The sequence below is a fragment of the Hemicordylus capensis genome, chromosome 4 (assembly GCF_027244095.1).
Source record: "Hemicordylus capensis ecotype Gifberg chromosome 4, rHemCap1.1.pri, whole genome shotgun sequence".
Taxonomy (NCBI): domain Eukaryota; kingdom Metazoa; phylum Chordata; class Lepidosauria; order Squamata; family Cordylidae; genus Hemicordylus; species Hemicordylus capensis.
The window spans coordinates 15,774,474-15,788,038 of NC_069660.1; the positions used below are offsets into that span (position 1 = coordinate 15,774,474).

The 13,565-nt window shown below is 42.9% G+C and overlaps 1 protein-coding gene across 7 annotated transcripts in view; it reads right to left on the reverse strand.

The window, feature by feature from the left end:
* CDH4 (cadherin 4) overlaps positions 1–13,565 on the reverse strand; it is an 803,867-nt gene that overhangs the window by 243,659 nt on the left and 546,643 nt on the right. For 6 of the 7 annotated variants that reach the window (XM_053245224.1, XM_053245227.1, XM_053245226.1 and 3 more), the window contains exon 4: positions 8,374–8,529. In XM_053245224.1, coding sequence (XP_053101199.1) covers positions 8,374–8,529 — 156 coding nt within the window. Of the gene's footprint in view, positions 1–3,992; positions 4,090–8,373; positions 8,530–13,565 lie in introns of those variants that run through there. The other variant, XM_053245228.1, reaches the window with a different exon arrangement.

The following is a 13,565-nucleotide window of genomic DNA, read 5'->3' on the forward strand; positions in this document are numbered from 1 at the left end:
TTTTTAAATGACCACAACAACTAAACAACTTAATAGTTTTAAAATTTGAGAATTTTAATACTGGGTTTTAAATGTTTATTTTTTAAAAAATATTTTAAATGATTTTAATTGTTAATTGATTTGCTGTTTTAAATTATTTTCATTCTAAACCACCCAGAGACGCAGATTTTGGGCAGTATAGAAATGTTTTAAATTTAAAAAACAAACAAACAAATAAATAATACACTCTGCACTCTACTCTGTAACTGGAGTGGTGGCTTCTTTTGGTGCTTTGCAAAAATAATCACAAACCCCAACAGAACCATGGGTCCAAGGGACCCACGGTTCTGCTCCCTACCCCTCCCCCACTCTCCTGTCCACATTCAGACAAAATTGGAGAGCAGGCTCTCTGCAGTCAGGGAGACTGCAGAGAGGAGGGGTATCTGGCTGTGTGATCTTCCTTCTTACTTGAAGGACAGCCCACATAGCCAATCATGGCTGGAAAAAGGGAGGAGCTTCCTCCCTCAACGCTTCTTACAGCGAGTGCAGCCTCCAGTTCTGCATCTGCTTGTAATGCTTGGAAACTCAATCCTCAGGTATCAGTAGTGAAACTCACGACAAGCCAAGGCTTCAGACTGAAGTTTGCCAACCACAGCTCAGGTCCTGCGATTTCCAAACAGGACCGGAGCTGCATGCATTCGGATGTATAGGATTGGCAACCTCTTCCCACATTAACTCTGGTTTCCCATTACGTGAGAATGCGGCCTTTGTAATAAATATCAAATCTCATTTCTCAGGTAGAGTTGTTTCCTGTGCAATTACTTAACAGAGGAGAAGAAATTATCTTCAACAAAAAAATGAGTTGCAGGTGTGTTGCCCGTTGCCCCTTTCCAACCTGCCCAGGCTCTCTCTCTCTCTCTCTCTCTCTCTCTCTCTCTCTCTCTCTCTCTCTCTCTCTCTCTCTCTCTCTCTCTCTCTCTCTCCTCTTGCTCTGCCTCAAGCTATACAGGCTTTCATTCACATGGTTAGGAACATAGGAAGCTGCCATATACTGAGTAGGACCATAGGTCCATCTCACTCAGATAGGGCTAAAGACACAGACTGGCAGCAGCTTCTCCAAAGCGGCTTCACCAAAGCTGAAGTCAGGAATCTTTAGCCCTATCTGGGAGATGCCAGGGAAAGAATTTGGAACCTAGAGTGGCTCTGTCCCCTAAAGGGGAGGATCTTACAGTGCTCACACTTCTAGTCTCCCTTTCATATGCAACCAGGGTGGACCCTGCTTAGCTAAGGGGACAAGTCATGCTTGCTACCACAAGACCAGCTCTCTTCCAGCTCTCTTGGTTAGGGAAAGAAATCCCAGTCATGCTACAGAAATCTCCAATTGCATGACTGAGGATTCTTATCCCCAGTGGGGCAAATGGCAGCCTGTGTAGCTTGGGACAAGTCCAGAGGGAGAGATAGGCAACCTGGACAGGGCAGGAAGGATGAACAAGCAAGGCACCTGTGGGCTTATTTTATGCTACCCACCCTGCTGCCCCTGGCTTGGTGCCCAGGTACCTAAAGGACTGCCTTCTCTCACATCAGCCTGCCTATATACTGAGATCATTCATCATCTTCTCTAGGTCCCCCCACCTTTGAAGGTGAGGCAAGTGGTGACTAAATAGAGCAAAAGGCACCCATGTGGACCTGAATTTGGGGGGCATGCCAAAAATCCATTAAACATTTAAAAATATACATTTTATGTGATGAAAAAAAGTTGCCAACACTTTGAAACCTCATTTTAGGAGTTAAAAACCTAAATTGCTGTATCTCAGCCATTTAGCAACATTCATTCAATTTCTATATCGCTTTTCCAAAAAATGGCTCAGGGCAGTTTACATAAGGACATAATAAATAAACAGATTTGCATTGCTCCAAATACAGAAGGGTGGTGTCTCTTGCCCCCTAGCTGATGTGTGCACAGTTTCAGAGGGATCGGGTGGATAGATTTGACTTTATAAACAATAGATTGTTCAGGGTTTATTTACTTACTTATTTATTTAACTTATATACCGCCCAAACTGTTGTATTATAATGGTGGAATGTTGAAAACCCTTCTCATCTTAACTTTGGATTGGAATGTTCTTCCTAGGGAGGCTTACCTAGGAAGAGTAAGAGGAGAGGAGAGCTGGTCTTGTGGTAGCAAGCATGATTTGTCCCCTTAGCTAAGCAGGGTCCAACCTGGTTGCATTTGCATGGGAGACTACATGTGAGAACTGTAAGATATTCACCTTAGGGGATAGAACCACTCTGGGAAGAGCAGAAGGTTCCAAGTTCCCTCCGTGGCATCTCCAAGATAGGACAAGATTTATTTTTTTTAAAAATAGGACAAGATTTTTTTTATTGAACCAACAAACTACCAAAGCATACAGTACGTTGCCAAAGCACAATTATATACAAAGTGGTTGTTTGTACATGATATATCTACAAAGATTTACACACAGTGATTTGGAAACCCACAAGGTTATGAAGTATATGCATGTAGTACTGTAACTCGGGGGTGGGGGATTTCAAGGCACATCAGGTAACAAGACAGGGCTGAGAGAGAAAGTTTCCTGCCTGTAACTTTGGAGAAGATGCTGCCAGTCTGTGTAGACAATACTGAGCTAATGGTCTGACTCAGTATATGTCAGCTTCCTTTGTACCAGATGCCCTGTGTTTTTGGCACTAAGGAAACCCTTTATAGTTTATCCAGGCTGTGGTTTACTTACTTTACTCTGTTACATTTTTATACTTTTCTTGACACTGAGGTTTGTTTTGATATACTTTGTATTGTTTTAATTATTTATTTTTACTAGTTAGCACTCTCGGAGTAAAACTATTGAGCATAAATTTATTAAATAAATATAATTAATAAAATAAAATAATGGAGATGAAGTTTGAAATACAGTGCCAGACAGGATAAGCACATGGTTTCTTAAAGATGTGAGGACCTATTTAGGTGAAAAAGTGGGAACTCTATAAGTTTGAGTGTCTTTTCTGTTGTGATGAAGACTCAGAAGTCCAATAATTATACACCTGATTCAGAATACCTTTAAGGTGTGAGTACTGGAGTATAATATGGAGTCAACCATCAGTCACACATTTGAAATGGAAGTGATAATAATAAATGGAATAAAATTAAGATGATACAGTGGTGACGATATACACATACTCCCGTACTCCAGGTGAAAAATTAAGACATCTTTAACGTGTAAATAAAACAAATAAAAGATCTTCCAACTTGAGCAAATGTGTTTCAATGTCCATACATCATTATCAATGCTCTATTTTCAGGCAGCTGGAAACACTCAAGATCAAATACAGTAACTGAAACTAAATAACCAATCCAAGGCCAGGAGCAGGGGGGGAGGAGGAGATGTGCAGATCTTCTCAAAATTAACCCTTTTATAGGCCAATAAATTTCAATGCCTCTCTCATTTCCTCCTTTACAGTAATATTTGGCTATAACTGTTCAATATCCATAGCCTCCTTAATCTTACAATTCACTACATTTTCTTCATTAGCCAGAATAAACACCTTTGAATATAAAGCTCTTCCTTCATGTTTCTCTTTCATATGTTTAGCCCAGGGTTTCAAACGATCTTTATGAAGTTGCATATCTGCTAAATGCTATTTATACATTTTTGTCAGGGGTCTCCCAGTCTCCCCAAAATAAAATTCTCCATATTCCACACATACAATCTTATACATTGTTCCCTGGGCTTGACACCAACCCTCTTCCTTATTACATATCAAACAATCCCTCCTCTCTCATTTGCTTTCATAAAGTCTAGACTCAACCAGATGCTGTTTTAAAGTCATGGGTGCTGTGCAAATCACATTAGCTTTTAATCTATGTTTTCTCAGGATCTATTCTGTTTGCCAGATGAATCTATCTGTCTCATAAGGGATTAAGTACAGGTAACCCTTGCTCAAATGTTATTCTCTTAGATTGATCCATTGGGAGTTTATAACCATTCTTTTTTACTCACTCATTCTTTGGCTTTTCTTCTAGAGAGCTCCACCTGCTCATCTGATGATACTCCCGCAGCTCTCTGTATAACATTCAACACTAACTGCTCTTTAATCACCTGTGGGTGTACTGACTTACTATTCATTATTAACTCTTTCTTTGCTCATCTGGTGGCTACTCAGAGACGGGCCTTCTCCATTGACGCTCCAAGGAATGGAGCTCCCTGCTGAAATCAGAGCCTCCCCATCTCTGATAGCTTTTAAAAGGGCTGTTATGATGCATTTATTCAGGCTTTAATTAAACTTATAATTTTTTATGGTTTTTAATTGTTTTAATGTTTGTTTTAATCTGTGTTGTTTTACTGCACACTGCACAGAGAGATATAAATTAGACCTGGAAAAGAATATTCGCCAATGCATTAAACAGAACAGAAATATTCTATATTAATTGAATGGAAATATTTTGCATTGGTGAATATTCTTTCCCAAGTCTAATATTTATTTATTTATAAATAATGTTTCTATACAGCCTGATATATCCATCTCTAGACAGTGTCCAAAATTTAAAAACAATATACAAGTCACAAAGTAAAATCCACAAAACACAATTAAAAAAAATAGCATACAAGTTATCAAAACAAATTATTAAAATTAATTCTAATTAAAAACCTGTGAAAACAGGAGAGTCTTGAGGGTCTTCCTGACAACAAACAGAGAAGAAAATGCTCTTATTTCATCAGGAAGTGTATTCCAAAGCCCCCGGGCAGCCACAGAAAAAGCCCGGTCTGTGTCGCCACCAGACGAGCTGGCGGCAACTGTAACCAGACTTCTCCAGAAGACTGAAACAGGCAGCAGGGTTCATGACAAAGAAGGTGCTCTTTTAGAAACCCTGGGCCCAAGCCGTTAAAGGCTTTATAGGTGATAACCAACGCTTTGTATTTCACCCAGAAACATATCCGCAGCCAGTGTAATTCTGTCAAAACTGGTGTTATGTGGTCCCTTCGTGTTGTCCTGGAGACCAGTTTGGCTGCCGCATTCTGTACCAATTGGAGTTTCCAGACGACGTACAATGGCAGCCCTACATAAAGTGCATTACGGTAGTCGAGCCTGGAGGTTACCAGCATATGGTCAATTACCTCCAGAAATGGACATAGCTGACAAATCAGCTGAAGCTGATAAAAAACGCTCCTGGCCACTGCCTCAATCTGAGAAACCAGGGAGAGCATTGGATCCAGTAGCACTCCCAAGCTATGTACCTGATCTTTCAGGGGGAGTGCAACCCCATCCAGAACAGGCATATCTAAATCATCTCTCAGGTCCCTCCTCCCCACCAGTCAGCACCTTGGTCTTGTTTGGATTCAACCTTTCTTATTTGAATTCAACCATTTATTTTAACTAATGTTTTATTTTTTTCTCTTTGTTTGTTTGCTTTGTTGTAAACCGCCCAGAGATGTGAGTTTTGGGCAGTATAAAAATATGTCAGATAAATAAACAACCTCAGTTTTTTATCCCTCATCCAGCCCATTACTGCTTCCAGGAAGGCATTAAGGGAAGATATGCCATTTCCTGATGAGATTTACATGGAGAAGTAGATCTGGGTGTCATCAGTATATTGATAACACCCTGCACCAAACCTCCTGATGATCTCTGCTAGCAGTTTCACATAGATGTTAAAGAGCATTGGAGACAATATGGAGCCTTGTGGAACTCCACACTTTAGTTCTTGTTTTGCAGAACAACAGTCTCCATGTGACATCATCTGGAATCTACTTGGGAGGCAGGAATGGAACCACCGTAAAATAGTGCCACTCAATCCCACCTCCCTCAGCCGGTCCAGAAGGATACCATGGCTGGTTGTATCGAAAGCCACAGAGAGATCCAAAAGGATCAGCAGAGTCACACTCCCTCTGTCAATAGCTAGTTGGAGATAATCCATCATATCGACCAAGGCAATATCAACCCCATAGCCCACACAAAAGCGAGTTTGAAATGGGTCTAGATCAGGCCTGCTCAACTTAGGCCCCCCAGCTGTTTTTGGACTACAGCTCCCATAATTCCCAGCCACTGTAGCCAATAGCCAGGGATTATGGGAGTTGTAGGCCAACATCTGCAGGAGGGCCGAAGTTGAGCAGGCCTGGTCTAGATAATCTGCATTGTCCAAAAATGACTGGAGCTGAGAGACTACCACCTGCTCAATCACCTTGCCCAACCATGGAAGATTAGAAACAGGTCTGTAGTTAACTAACTCCGAGGGATCCAATGCAGGTTTCTTCAAAAGTGGTCTAATAATAGCCTCCTTAAGATAAGGAGGCATCCTGCCCTCCCTCAGAGAAGCATTTATAATATTTACCAGACTCTCTCTGATAATATGATTATTTATTTATTTATTTATTTATCAGATTTGTACACCGCCCCAAACTTTCATCTCTGTGCAGTTAACAATAGCATAAAACCAGTTAAAAACATATACAAAATAAAAACAATTTAACAATTTAAAAAAAACACCCAGAGATTAAAACCCAAAATTTTTAGGAAGCTGAGAAATCTTGGGCGAAAAGATGGGTTTTCAGGTGTTTTTTGAAAATTGCCAGAGATGGGGAGGATCGTATCTCAGCAGGGAGCACATTCCACAATCTCGAGGCAGCGACTGAGAAGGCCCGTCTCTGTGTAGCCACCAAACGAGTTGGCGGTAACTGGACATGGACCTCCTCAGATGACCTCAATGGGCAGCAGGGCTCATAGTGAAGAAGACTTCACTACGGGCGAGGGGGCTCATAGTGATTATCAGATGAGATAAGCCAAATTGGGAAAGGGTTAAAAGAACAGGTTGTAGGACGCACAGTCTGAAGCAGGTTGTCCACTTCCTCAGAAGTCACAAATTCAAAATGAACCAATCTAATCCCATAAGAGGAGTTGCTGGACACCTCCACAGTAGACTCTGCAGTAACTGTGGAATCCAGCTCGGCCTGAATCTGAGAGCTTTATGTTTAATATAAATATGCTATTCTGAATCAGGTGCCAGATAGCTAGATAGATATAACATAGACACATAATGGCTGACTCATATTGTATTCCATATACAATAATCATGTATAATACATAACCCTCAGGGACATATTTTTGGAAGGAACAATGGGCTTCAGAGGGGAGACATTGAAAATCACCCCTTGCCTCCCCCTTGTGCAACAATGCAGCCTTAGTATGGATGTCAGGTGACTGCTGCACTTGCAGATCCCTCTGTTCCCCTCCCGCCTAACCCCCTTAATAACACCAGCTTTTAGCTCTTGCACCCTTAAACTGGCTACCAGGGAATCACAGAGACAGGTGCATAGAGCGCCTGTCGGAGGGGAGAAATCCCCAATTCAACGCATGTGCCATACATTGCATTGAAGGATACTCGGAGGCTGAAACAACAAGTTCCGGCCCCAGATCCCTCCACCCTGCTCTGTGCTTCCTGGAGCTGCATGGAGCTGCATGGAGCAGGGCTGTCCATGTGGGTGTGCGGGAGGCGCACTGAAGTCGACCTGCTTGGTCGTCTGGGGGGAAAGATAAGTGAAAAGCAGCCTTCGCCCTGCACCCTCCCTGCTGGCCCAGGGCAATCGTGAGAATCGCCACAACATTTTCTGTTATTTTATTTTATTTTATTCTATTTTATTTTTATACCACCCTTCCAAAAAATGGCTCAGGGCAGTTTACACAAAGAAATAATAAATAAATAGGATGGATCCCTATCCCTAAAGGGCTCACAATCTAAAAGGAAATACAAGATAGGCACCAGCAACAGTCACTGAAGGTACTGTGCTGGGGGTGGATAGGGCCAGTTACTCTCCCCCTGCTAAATAAAGAGAATCACCGCGTTAAAAGGTGCCTAGAGCAGGGGTGCACAACTTTGACCCTACTGATGTTGTTGGACTACAACTCCCATTATCCCCCATCACAGTGGCCAATCACCAGGAATGATGGGAATTGTAGTCCAACAACAACTGATGGGCTGAAGTCGTATAGCTCTGTATTCGAGAGATTACAGCATATTGTTAAAAAAATGAATAATGACCACAATGCTATGTGAGACTCTTTGGTCGCTGCTGTTGATCACCCTGTATCTTCCCCTAAGTCATCAGCACTCATTGTAATCATTCTTCCTCCACCTTTCCCCAAATCCACTTTAAGCAGATTGGTCCTCACCTGCCCCCAAACAAATCTGAGATGCCTTTATTTCTCCAGCTAGAAGCTGACAAGTTACTTTCTGGGGTGTCAAAACTTTGTATTCAGTGCTTAATGCTGCTTGAGACACGCTTTGAGATTGTCAGCTCAAACTAGAATGAAAGGAAGAGAGAGTCTAAGCACTGAATTTCCAAGATGCTGAAGTTCCTTTCTAGTGCTGGGAGGTCACATGCTTACGTGGTAGGATGCTCTTTCTTCTCGATCCATTGGACGGGTCACGTACATTCTCCCTGAAACGGGGTCAATGTTGAAGACTTCCATTGGAGGCTGGTCAGCGCCCACGCCTGTGATGCTATATCTTATATGGATCTCACTGTCCTTATCTGAACGAATCTGAATAAAACATTAAAGAAAACAATAAATCAGCTTGGAATACAGAGGAGAGCAGGCAAAAAAAAAAAAATGTCCTAGCACACATAGACAAAGAGCACTTCATCATTCAGGATAAGAGGAAAATAACAGCTTGGTTAGTCCATAATTCTGCACAGATGGTGGATTCAGAAAGGGGACAACTCAGCAGCCGTTTCACATTGGGTCAGTCATAGAGTCAGAGTGCTTTTAAAAAACACACACATTTGCAAATTTGCATGAGAAAAATGACACATGGGCCATGTGCTCATGCAGATCAGTTACAGCTTAGTATGTGAATTGTGCACTCAGGCATTTCTGTACCAGGAGCATGTCCAGGCTTTTAGCCCACTTCTCCTCCGGAATGGAGGATGTGTGTTTACATATCGGCCAGATTTACCCAAAGTCCCTGTGAGCTATCAGGAAGCACTCCAGACACAATTTGGGGTTTTCATTGTCCATTAGAGCGTGGCCCAATTTATGCCCAGGGTAAAAAAAATCCACTTTTTGTGTCGGTGTTTTGGGAGCAAATTCGAACTCACAGACAAACCGCATAATAAAACCACAGTAAAGCCTGTTGTCTGGAAATGCTCCAGGAATCACAGACATTTCTGTGAGATCCACAAGCTTCCGGTTCATGTGTCACATTGCTTACATCAGTAATGGTGCCCAGTGGATTCCTCCTCCACAAAAGCCTGATTCAGACATTATGTTGTATGAGGGTACAGATATCCATAAAGGTAAAGGTAAAGTTGTGCCATCAAGTTGGTGTTGAGGCGACTCCTGGCGACCACAGAGCCCTGTGGTTTTCTTTGGCAGAATACAGGAGGGGTTTACCATTGCCTTCTCCCTCACAGTATGAGATGATATAGTTTCAGCATCTTCCTATATCACTGCTGCACGATTTAGGTGTTTCCCATAGTCTGGGAAACATACCAGCGGGGATTTGAACCAGCAATCTCTTGCTCCCTAAGCAAGTTACTTCCTTGCTGCACCATTAGGTGGCTACAGATATCTGTACCTGTGTTCATTTTACAAGTGAATCTGGATACAGGCTGTTCAAATGCATGGTACAGATAGGAAGTGTACTTCTGTATCTGTGTTCAGCACAGTGGCACAACGAGGACCAAAATCAGCCCAGACCTGAAGGGAATTCAGAGGCCGCCTCCCGCCGCCATGAGGACCCCCTTTAAAAATCCTCCTGCTGCCCTGCCTCTGCTCCTGTCTCAGGGGGCCCAAATGTTCTGGGGGCAGCCTCCCCAGAGCCCCACCACTTCCCTGCACCTGTCCTTGCCATGCTGCAGCTGGACTCTCCTGCCTCTGGTAGTCAGGGGCTGGCAGCTCTTCCTCTCCCCCCACCCCAATTCCCTGTTTTCTGGTTTGTGCTGGGCACACGTGCTCCATGCAGCTGCCTTGGTGTGCCCAGAGAGACAGGCCCACCAGCCGCTGTGCCCATTGCTGCCACCATGGGAGAAGCCCGCTTGGCTCACCTCCCATCCCAGCCATGCAAATGGGAAATATCGGCACGCACCCCCCAGAACATTTGGAGGCCTCCCTGGAGGCAGGAGGCCACGGACCAGATCCCCAAGGTCCATGGCCAGGAGCACCTCTGGTTCAGTATAACATGTGAATGGCGGTGCCTAAAGTGTAAATGGGAATCTGGAGAAGAAAGGATCTCATAGGCAGCCTTACAAATTTATCAATATATCAAAATCCATATATGGATTACTTGCTGGCCAGGTAGGGTGGGGGGCTTTTTCTACTGTACAAAATGAATGTTTACAATCAGAGTGTCTAACCTGACAGGTTGATGAAATTAATTGACAGGGGGCTTTGTCTTCGCTAACAGTCTATTGGAGTTGGTTTTGAGACCTCTCTGTCATCCACTTCGATTAGTTTTCCATAGGAAAATACAGCAAATATATGAAGAGGTCTGCCCAGAGAATCTTATTCACATTTCCAACAGATGCAAGAAAATAAATAGGCAGGTTAAGATGTAACTGTGGCAACCTTGAGCTGTTATCGCTTTGCAGTCTGAAATTAATTTTCTGATCAGCAATTTAAAGAAGTTCTTGGAACATCGGGGCTATTTCCGAAGGTGGGGGGAGATGTGAGGTACAAGGTAGGAATAAACAAACCGCCGCCCCCTCACCGTCTGACGAGCATTGCCATGACAAGCAAATGCTCTCTTTAACCCTGCAACTTTATGAAAGCAAGAAGAAGAAGAAAATTAAGGGGGGAGATAATGGAAACCCGCCTTGTAGCAAAGAACATTTCAACTTCACATTGAGATGGCAGCTGCTTTGTGCAGGAAGCCAGAATGCGCTGATAACGGTGTGCCGTGTGCGCGCCAGGCACAAAGAGAGGATGATGCTAATAAATAAATAAGCGAGAGAGCAAGCAAACACATATGCTCCATTCAGCTCTGTGTGAACAAAAGTAGCCACTCAAGGAGGGACGGAAGGCATGTTTGTCCTTCAGAGGAAAGCTCAGGGATGGAAAGGGTGCTTGTTTCAGCCCTTTCATTTTTGGTGTCACTCCTTTCTTGGCAAGTTGTTTCAACAGACAGTCAACTGATGAAAAAATTCTAGATGTATGTATCACCTGCATTTTAGCTGATTAATTGATCAATGTATGACTTTAAGATAGGTAAATTTACTCATTGTCTCAAATTCAGTGGAGTTAAAAAGTAAAATGTGCCGTTGAGTCGGTGTCAACTCCTGGTGACCACAGAGCCCTATGGTTATCTTTGGTAGAGTAAAGGAGGGGTTTACCATTCATTCATTCATTCATTCATTCATTTTATTTTCTATACCACCCTTCCAAAAATGGCTCGGGGTGGTTCACACAGAGAAATAACAATTTAATCGTTATTTATGAATCATTATTATGAATTTATGAATCATTATTATTAAATTGTTATTTATGAATCATTATTATGAATTCATTGCTTCCTCTCACGCAGTGTGAGATGATGCCTTTCAGCATCTTCCTCTATAGCTGCTGCCCGATATAGGTGTTTCCCATAGTCTGGGCAACATACTAGTAGGGATTTGAACCGTCAACCTATGGCTTGCTAATCAAGTCATTTCCCCGCTGTACCAGAACTAAAAACAGAGGTCATTCACTCAACCAAAAACTGTGTTCTACTTAGGTTTGGGAGCGGTGTGTACTCCCAGTTTTCGGTTGGGTGGAAGCAAGGTAAGAGGAAAACCTTGGAAGAATTGACTGTGTGGAAGCAAGGTAGGAGGAAAATATTTGGGATATCCCCCCCCCCCACAATATTTTTAACAATCTCAAGCCATTAAAATCTCCAATACTGTTTTCAATAGTCACCAGGAGCTTTCCCAGACAGCATGGGAGGCTTTAACTGTGAGTTCAAAGTTGCCCCCCAAAACCGATGCAAAAAGTTGATTTTTTTAAACTCTGGATATAAATTGATCTACACTCTAATTATTCCCCATGAATGAAGAATTCCCCATGAACTCTAACACACAATGAAAAACCCGAAATGTGTGTGAAGTGCTTCTGGGGCGGAGCCACTATTGGGCAAATGGGTTCAAAGAACCCAGGACGCCAATAGGAAAAGGCCATCGAGTCCCGTGGCCCGGGCTCCATAGGAGCCCAGAGAAAACTCCCTCCTCCCATGCCCGGGCCACTGAGAGCCCGGGCGAACTCTTCGCCAATTAATTCAGGCAGATCCGACTGCCCGATTGAACGTTTCCCCCTCCTTTTCCCTCTCTGGAGGGAGAGAAAGGGGAAAGCGTCCTGTCAGGCAGGCGATGCTGCCTGAAATGACGAGGGGAGAGCTGGTTCGGGCTCTCAGCAGCCCAGGCTATGCCCCCTTGCCACGTACGTGGGGGGGGGGCTAAGTGGGCACACAATTCCTGTATAGTGCATGGCAGTGATACTGGAAGTATAAAAAAACTGTCTTCTTCCCCAGTTCCCATTCCCAAGGAACTGCACCTACTGAATTAACTCACACTCACTCTGACCTTTTGAGAAACCCATTTCTTGCGTTGTTAAAAAATATGATAATTGTTAATGGCAATATAGAACACTGTCATTAAGCCATAAAATGGCCTTTATTACAAGGCTCTGAGTGCTCTTGGCCATTACAAGAGCTGAAAGGAAAGCAACCAACCCCTGTACGCTTTCATGCACTTCTCTCTTGAATGGAAATCAAACAATGCAAACATACTCAAATCCCTGAAATTAGAACACTTAAGAGTCTATTTAAGCATGTCAAGCTTGGCTCATTAAATGTAATGGAAATATTGTTATGTGACTGCATCTTATTGCTCACTGAGATCTCTAACAAAGCTCTTTTTTTTTTAAAGGCGGGGAGACTTATGCTTAAATAATCATTCACATAAATGGTCTCAAATAAGATTTTGCCATCGTTTTGCAGATTAGTCAAATTAGAGATTTTCAAACGCTGCATCTCCAGTATCATTCCTGCCGATGCACTCAAAATACATATTTTCATTTCAGCAGGGCATGCCCAAATGTCAAATAACGTCCAGCAAATAATTACATGACTCCAATGAAGTAAATGAATCAATTCATAAAATACTATTTATTAATTTCCGTTCCCGTCTAAGGCACCTTTCAGTCATTTTAAGCGGTTTGGTGAAGAGCTTGATGAATGGGACTGAGAAATTGTAAAGGCCTTAATCTGTTTTTACTCCAAGGTAGGGGTCACCCACCTATTTAACACGTTGCCCAGTGTGAGGTTTGCTTGATTTTTATATGATTGATGCAAGCCATGAACCCCCGAAATTCCTAGCACTTCTATTCAATGTTGCAACTTCATATAGAATTTGTAGTTCGAAGTTACTTTTTAAAGCTACATTCTTAGGTGCGGCCCTTCCAAGAAGCAAAGTGGATGCCTCAGATATCATCTCAGTGAAGGGTGCAGAGAATGGCAAGGGAATTTCCAGCCTCACCAAATGGGGGCATGCTGTTTATTTTCCCTCCTTGCCCTGCGGGCTCACACTGTTTCCTCGCTAGGCATAACC